General features: G+C 66.9%; 1 protein-coding gene across 3 annotated transcripts in view; it reads left to right on the forward strand.

Moving 5' to 3' along the window:
• Nucleotides 1-6927, forward strand: part of BAHCC1 (BAH domain and coiled-coil containing 1) — a 33912-nt gene extending 26985 nt beyond the window's left edge. For 2 of the 3 annotated variants that reach the window (XM_032591128.1, XM_032591129.1), the window contains 12 exons: nt 595-777; nt 870-1171; nt 1418-1525; nt 1616-1790; nt 1856-1970; nt 2079-2154; nt 2286-2394; nt 2639-2758; nt 2850-3026; nt 3157-4367; nt 5657-5893; nt 6442-6927. In XM_032591128.1, coding sequence (XP_032447019.1) covers nt 595-777; nt 870-1171; nt 1418-1525; nt 1616-1790; nt 1856-1970; nt 2079-2154; nt 2286-2394; nt 2639-2758; nt 2850-3026; nt 3157-4367; nt 5657-5893; nt 6442-6654 — 3026 coding nt within the window. In that variant the 3' untranslated portion in view covers nt 6655-6927. The remainder of the gene's footprint in view (nt 1-594; nt 778-869; nt 1172-1417; nt 1526-1615; nt 1791-1855; nt 1971-2078; nt 2155-2285; nt 2395-2638; nt 2759-2849; nt 3027-3156; nt 4368-5656; nt 5894-6441) is intronic. The other variant, XM_032591130.1, reaches the window with a different exon arrangement.
• Nucleotides 6928-7704: the final 777 nt, after the last annotated feature.

The following is a 7704-nucleotide window of genomic DNA, read 5'->3' on the forward strand; positions in this document are numbered from 1 at the left end:
TGTGGGGGACCCGGGGAAGGAGACCCTGCCCTGCGGCTCCCTGTGGGGCCACGAGAGCCACGGTTAAGAAAGAGGCCTCTGGATACATCCCGGAAAGGGGGCTAAAAATAGCCCCTCTGCCGGCTGGAGGCGGCTTTCCTGCGGGCTGATCTGGAGGGGTTATCTGGCCTCCAGCAGGCACACGTGTCCAGAGACAGGAGCCTGGAGAACTAGGTGCTTCCTCCCCACCAGGCCTCGCCCCGCCTGCGCCCAGCTCGCGCCTGAGAACAAAGGGAGGGCGAGAGGAAGCAGGAAGCAGGAGGGCAGTAAGGGGCCGGAGCTGCCCTGAGGAGGGGGATCCCCAGGCCCGCGGGCTGGCGCCCCACTGCCCAGGGCGTAAGAAAGGAAAATAGAGACAGGGAAAGGAAGGTCAGAGAGGGGCTCCTCCCCTAACCCGAGCTAGTCCACACACCCTCACCAGGAGGCCAGCCTAGGTGCCTGCCCCTCCCCACCCCGCCCCCCAGCCCATCCACGCGCACGCAGATGAACAGATCCCCCGCCCCCAAAGTGGCGTGACTGTGACACCAAGTCATCTGGATGCTCTGCCTTCCCCAGGCGCCGGCTATGACAGCGAGAACGGCATAGATTTCTTGGGGACAGAGGCACCCCCCAAGGAGCCCGGGCTGGCGCTGCACGGGGGGGCCAGTGTGGCCGTGCTGGGGCCCTCACCCTCTTCCGTGGTCAAGATGGAGGCCAACCAGAAGGCCAAGAAGAAGAAGGAGAGGCAGGGCTTACTAGGTAACGAGGAGGCCAGGGCGGGCTGGGGCCAGCCTGGCGGCCGGGGGCCCAGCATCCGGGACGCCTGTGACGGCCGCCCTCTCCCCGCACAGGGGCCTGCCGCCTGTCCAGCCCAGAGAGCGAGGTCAAGGTCAAGAGGCGCACGGTGAAGGCCAAGGTGGGCACCAAGCTGGAGCGGGCCCCAGGACGCAGGCCCCCAGGCGCACCAGGCAAAAAGAAAGCCAAGGGCAAGGCCAAAGGTGGCCTGCGGGCGGAGCCGGGGACCACCCCCAGCAGGGACACCCTCTTCAGCCCCGCCCGCGCCTTCACCTGCCGTGAGGAGGGCAGCAAGCTGGCCAGCGAGCGCCTCAAGAGGGCCACACGCAAGAGCACAGTCCTCCAGCCGGGACTGCGGGTAGGCTCCGCGGGCACCCCTGCTACGGGGCACCCCGGCCGGCCCGGGCTCCGCGGGCGGGCGTCAGATACAGAAGGAGCTCCCACCCTGTCCCCCTTGCCCGCTCATGTGGCCCGCCCGGGGGTGAGCCTGCCCCGCACCCCTGAACTCACACTCCGGGTCAGCCTGCACCACGCCCGGCGGTGGCTGTGAGCAGGGAGGCTGGGGCCCCCCTCACCGCGGTTCCTTCCCTCCCGCCCCGAACAGCGGAAGAACGGGGCCCTGTCCATCGCCCTGTCGCCACGCAACGCCAAGGCCATCCTGGGGAAGGGCAGGAAGGTGGGCAAGGTGAGAAGCAAGGCTGTCGGCAAGCAGGTAGCGTCCCCACCCCCCGGGCGCCCAGTCGGGGTTGCAGACCTCTCCCGCCCCCACCTCCAGAGGGAGTTGACCCCTCTGGCCCCCCAGGGCAAGGGCCGGGCAGTGAGTCGGCTGCTGGAGAGCTTTGCTGTGGAAGACGACTTTGCATTTGACGACAACGGCAGCTTTGAGGAGGAGGAGGAGGAAGAGGAGGAGGACGAAGGGGAGGAAGAGCCGGCTGGGGCCAGCGGTCCTCTGAGCGCGGAGCAGAGCGCCGCCCTGGGTGAGTGGCCGGGAGGCAGCCCCGGGGGTGGGGGCGGGGCCGGCGCTGACAGCCTGTCCCCTCAGCTGGCTCGTGCACCATCCACAAGGAGGATCTGCAGGACGGGCTGCCCGTGCTCATTCCCAAGGAGGACAGTCTGCTGTACGCGGGCAGCGTCAGGACCCTGCAGCCCCCCGACATGTGAGGCCCGGGTGCGGGGAGGGAGGGCGGCGGGCGGAGGGCCTGGGCCAGGGTGGGCGACGCGGCCGGCAGGCCCCTCTCACGCTCCACGCCCCCCTCGCCCCTCAGCTACAGCATCGTCATCGAGGGCGAGAGAGGCAACAGGCAGAGGATCTACTCGCTGGAGCAGCTGCTGCAGGAGGCGGTGAGGGGACGGCCCCCATTGGACCCGCCGCCCCGGGGAGGTGGGCCTGGCTGCACCCGCCCCTCCTGGGCCCCCCTCCCCGCAGCCCCTCCCCCGCCCACTCACGCCCCCTCCCCCCACGGGTCCTCCAGGTGCTGGATGTCCGGCCACAGTCCAGCCGCTACCTCCCACCGGGCACGAGGGTCTGTGCCTACTGGAGCCAGAAGTCGCGTTGCCTGTATCCAGGCAACGTGGTCCGAGGTAAGCCCCCCGAATTCCCCACGAGGCCGCCAGCAGCCCCCCATCCAGGCAGGGGATGTGGAGCCCCCGGGGGCGGGCAGGTGGGTGAGCGGGCAGTGCCCCAGGCGGGGGTGATGGACGGTGGTGCTGTGGCCGCTCAGGCCGGGCCGCGGGAGGCGGCGGGGGGGGGGGGGGGGGGGGGGCGTCTGTTTCCTGGCTGCTGGGGCGGCGCCAAGGTCGACCGTGACGGGGCCCTCGTCCCCAGGTGCCTGCAGTGACGAGGAAGGGGACCTGGACTCCGTGGTCGTGGAGTTTGATGACGGGGACACCGGCCACATCGCCGTCTCCAACATCAGGCTGCTGCCTCCGGACTTCAAAATCCAGTGTGAGTGCCGGGGCCGGGGGGTGGGGCCTCCCTGCGGAGCCAGCGCCCGGGTCTGGAGGCACAGCGCTGAGGCCGCGCGTCCGCTCCGCAGGCACCGAGCCCTCGCCGGCCCTGCTGGTGTCCGGCAGCTGCCGGAGGACCAAGAAGGCCTCCTTCGAGGCCCCTCCCCCCGGCGAGACCCCCGCCCCCAGCCTGTCTCCCAAGGCGCACGAAGGCCCCGAAGCCTCCAAGCCCCCGGGGAAGAAATCCGTCGGCAAAGACAAAGCTGGTACGCGTGGGACCACCCAGAACCCTGGCGTGGGGGTCCCCCTCCGGGTGTGGGGGACCGGGAGGCACGGGGCCGGGTAGGGGGAGGGTGGAGCCGGGGGGCCCCCTGACTCTACCCGGCCTCCCCCCAGGCAAAGCGGAGCTCCTGACCTCAGGCGCCAAGCCCCCGCCCGCCGCCCCCGCCGCCGGGGCCTCGGACCACTTCCTGGGCCGCCGGGGCAGCCCGCTGCTGAGCTGGTCGGCGGTGGCGCAGACAAAGCGGAAGGCGGCGGCCGCGGCGGCCGCGGCGGGCGGCAAGGGGCCCGGCGTGCTGCAGAATCTCTTCCAGCTCAACGGCAGCGCGAAGAAGCTGCGGGCCCGGGAGGCGCTGTTCCCCGTGCACAGCGTGGCCGCGCCCGTGTTCGGCAACGGTTTCCGGGCCGACTCCTTCAGCAGCCTGGCCAGCTCGTACGCGCCCTTCGTCGGCGGGGCCGGGCCGGGCCTGCCCGGGGGCGCCCACAAGCTGCTGCGGGCCAAGAAGGCCGAGCGGGCCGAGGCCGAGAAGGGCGCGCGGCGGCGGGCGGGCGGCGAGTTCCTGGTCAAGCTGGACCACGAGGGCGTGACCTCCCCCAAGAACAAGAACTGCAAGGCGCTGCTCATGGGTGACAAGGACCTCGGGCCCAAGCTGGGGCGGCCCCTGCCCAGCCCCAGCTACGCGCACCCGGCCCTCGTGGGCAAGGACAGGAAGGGGCGGGCGCCCGCGCACCCGCTGCCCATGGGGCTGGCGCTGCGCAAGTTCGCGGGCCAGGCCGAGTTCCCGCTGCCCTGCGACAGCGACTGTCACAGCTCCTACTCGGACGACGAGGAGGACGGGCCCGGGCTGGCCCCCGGCGTGCCCTCCCGCTTCCTCGCCCGCCTGTCCGTGTCGTCCTCCTCCTCGGGCTCCACCACCTCCTCCTCCTCGGGCTCCCTGTCCACCTCCAGCCTCTGCTCCTCGGACGACGAGGGCTCGTCCTACAGCTCGGACGACGAGGACCCGGCGCTGCTCCTGCAGACCTGCCTCACCCACCCCGTGCCCGCCCTCCTGGCCCAGCCCGAGGCCTTGCGCTCCAAGGGGGGCGGGCCCCACGCGCACGCGCACGCGCAGCGCTGCTTCCTGTCCAGGGCCGCGGTGGCCGGCGGGGGCGCGGGCACCGGCCCGAGCGGCGGCAAGTCCAAGCTCAAGCGCAAGGAGGCCCTGAGCTTCTCCAAAGCCAAAGAGCTTTCCCGGAGGCAGCGGCTGCCCTCCGTGGAAAACCGGCCAAAGATCTCAGCCTTCCTGCCTGCCCGGCAGCTCTGGAAGTGGTCGGGGAACCCCACGCAGGTAGGCGGGCCCGTCTCCCAGCCGGGGAGGGGGAGGGGGAGGGCCGCGAGGAGCCCCCTGGTGCCCAGGAGGCCGGCCTGCTCCCTCTCTCGCTTCTTTCTTTGGGTTGGCCTATTTAATGTCGACCAAACAAAAAGAAAGAAAGAAAATCAAAGGAAAACGAGGAAAGAGAAAACCTTGCCACCTGATGGGACAAGGCAGATGACCACAGCCACTATGTCCCCTCCGAGTCCTTGTCTCTGCCTGTAAGATCGTGTACAGGATGTTTGCACTGGGGCAGACAGCCTGTTTTTGTTATTGTTGTTTTGTTTTGTTTGTTTTTTTTTTTTTTTTTTTTAAACTTTTTTTTCAACGTTTATTTATTTTTGGGACAGAGAGAGACAGAGCATGAACGGGGGAGGGGCAGAGAGAGAGGGAGACACAGAATCGGAAGCAGGCTCCAGGCTCTGAGCCGTCAGCCCAGAGCCCGACGCGGGGCTCGAACTCACGGACCGCGAGATCGTGACCTGGCTGAAGTCGGCCGCTTAACCGACTGCGCCACCCAGGCGCCCCTGTTATTGTTGTTTTTAATGTTCATCTTTGAGAGAGAGAGACAGGGGTGAGCTGGAGAGGGTTAGAGAGAGGGAGACACAGAATCAGAAGCAGGCTCCAGGCCCCGAGCTGTCGGCACCGAGCCCAACGCGGGGCTCGAACCCACGAACCGTGAGATCATGACCTGAGCAGAAGTCGGACGCCCAGCCGACTGAGTCCCCCCAGGCGCCCCAGCCTGTGTTTTGTTTCTCGAGCGGCAGGTCCACTTGGTTGCGCGTCTTTCCGTGTCCGTAAACAACACAGGCAGCTCTGCGCGTGTTGAGCACCTCGAGCACCTCGTTGCATGGACGCGAACGTTGTTCTTTGCCGACACTCCACGTGTGGACATACGGTTGTCCGGGGCGTTTTGTCCTTGCAAACGTGTGTGCACTGGACGCCTCGTGCTCTCTCCCCACCCCACCCTGCCTCAGGTCCACTGTTCCTTTATAGTCAGTTTGGATCTTGACATCCTGACCGGTGGGCAGGGTAGGTCTGGGTGTGGCCACCTCGTCCCGGACCTCTGGCTGTTGCTGGCCTTCCTCCAGCCGCCACAGTGCCCCGCGTGGACCTGGGGTGCCCGTGCACACACGCTTGCACACACGACATGCCGTCTGTCCCTCCTGCGTATTCCCTCCCCTTGTGTGTGTGTCCCCGTCATTCTGTCCTGGCCGCCGCCTGGGCCCCCTCATTGCCCTCGGCCTCTGGTTGTGTCCCTGCAGAGGCGGGGCATGAAGGGGAAAGCCAGGAAGCTGTTCTACAAGGCCATCGTCCGGGGCAAGGAGACGCTGCGCATCGGGGACTGTGCCGTCTTCCTGTCGGCCGGGCGGCCCAACCTGCCCTACATCGGCCGCATTGAGAGCATGTGGGAGTCCTGGGGCAGTAACATGGTGGTGAAGGTCAAGTGGTTCTACCACCCGGAGGAGACGAAGCTGGGGAAGCGGCAGAGTGACGGGAAGGTGAGAGAATGGGGGAGGGGGCGGTGCCCTGTAGGGCCCTGGGGCAGGAGAGCTCAGGGCAGGTGGGGAGCCTGTGGGGGGCCCTGGGGCAAGTGGGGAGCTGGGGAGGACCGGGCAACAGGGCAGCCTGAAGGGGGCCCGGGACAGGTGGGGGGCATGCAGGGGGCCTGGGGGAATGGAGACCTGTGGGGGGGGGGGGTGGCAGCCAAAACGGGAGGAGTAGTCTCATTCGTGAACACCCCCTCCCCGTCCCCGACACCGCGGGGCCTCCCAGCCCAGGGCCACCACCGGGCCTCACAGGAAACGACACGGGGTCCCTCCCTGGCCTCCATGGCTCCCTGTGAAAGGGGTGGTAGTCTCACCGTGGGGGGCACGCAGCCCCCCCACGGCCCGTACTTCCAGGCGGAACACACCCCCACCGCCCTCTGGTGTGCAGGACCCCAGGTTTGCAGGCGGTGGGCACGGTCCACGGGCTGACCGAGCAGCCCTCCCCTGGGGGCGCGAGGCCTCGGTCCCAGCGCTCCTGCCCGCCCCCCCTCCCCCCCCAGAACGCGCTGTACCAGTCCTGCCACGAGGACGAGAACGACGTGCAGACCATCTCCCACAAGTGCCAGGTCGTGGGGCGGGAGCAGTACGAGCAAATGACGCGGAGCCGGAAGTGCCAGGACCAGGACCGGCGGGACCTCTACTACCTGGCGGGCACCTATGACCCCACCACGGGCCGGCTGGTGGCAGCCGACGGGGCGCCCATCCTGTGTTGAGCCCGGCTGCGTGGGCAGAGCCGGGGAGCCCCCCCCCCCAACGCCGCAGCCAGGAACAAATATGCAACCCCCCCGACCCCGCGGCGGGCGCCGGCTTCGCATCACTGTCCCTGGCGAGCGGGCGCTCCCGCGTGCGGCCCGTCCCGTCCGGAGAGTCGTCCAGCCTGGGCCGGCCCAGCCGGCGCCCCGGATCCCCATCGGCCGTTCCCGAGAGATTAGAATCCAAGCCATATTTTCCCTAGTACCTCCGACTGTCTCCCACCAGGGAAAGCAGAAATCAGGTGTGTTGTCTATTTATTTCTCTATGTAAATATTGTATTTCTGCGGGAAGTTTTATGGAAAAAAATAGTGGAAAAGGATTTTTTTCCCCACACGCGTGACAAGGGTGTATGTGCATGTGTGTGTGTGCGTGTGCGTGTGTGTGTGGGTGTGTGTCTAGGCTTTGTTCTGGGGGGTTTTCGTTGAAAATGCACTGTTTTGCTCAGCCTGGCTGAGTTCCGACAGGGGCGTCTGTGGCGACAGAGGCAGCTGAGGGTGGGGGCGGCCACAGGAGGGGGACCCTCGGGTACACCACCCATCTCGGGGGCTGAGATGGAAGTCACACTCGACTTTATTTCCTTTTAATCCACCTCCTAGGAAGACCGTATTGGGGGGCGGGGGAGGGGAGGAGGGCGATGGTGAGGGTCCCTGGGGAGAGAAGGGATTCCAGAAGCTGAGATAAAAATCAGGACCAGCGGGTCCCCCAGCCCGGGATCGTGACAGCAGCCATAAATGTATCTTACCTCTGTTAAAAACGAAACAAAAATGAACAAATATTTTTAAGTATCGATACGAAAAAGTGATGTTTTCATTTTATTTCCTGAATATTCCAAGTCCTTTCTGATTTCCGTTTTGATGGCCAATTTGCCTAGCCTCCACTCAGAGTAGGGACGGGATTGGCCCCCACCAACTTACATGGAGGTTTCTGGGCCTTCTCTGTGGCCACTGGGAAGGCAGACAGCATGACCAGTTGGTGCCTGGGGTGCGGAGCGAGCAGGGGTCCCTCCTGCC

Source organism: Lynx canadensis, chromosome E1, assembly GCF_007474595.2.
Source record: "Lynx canadensis isolate LIC74 chromosome E1, mLynCan4.pri.v2, whole genome shotgun sequence".
NCBI lineage: Eukaryota > Metazoa > Chordata > Mammalia > Carnivora > Felidae > Lynx > Lynx canadensis.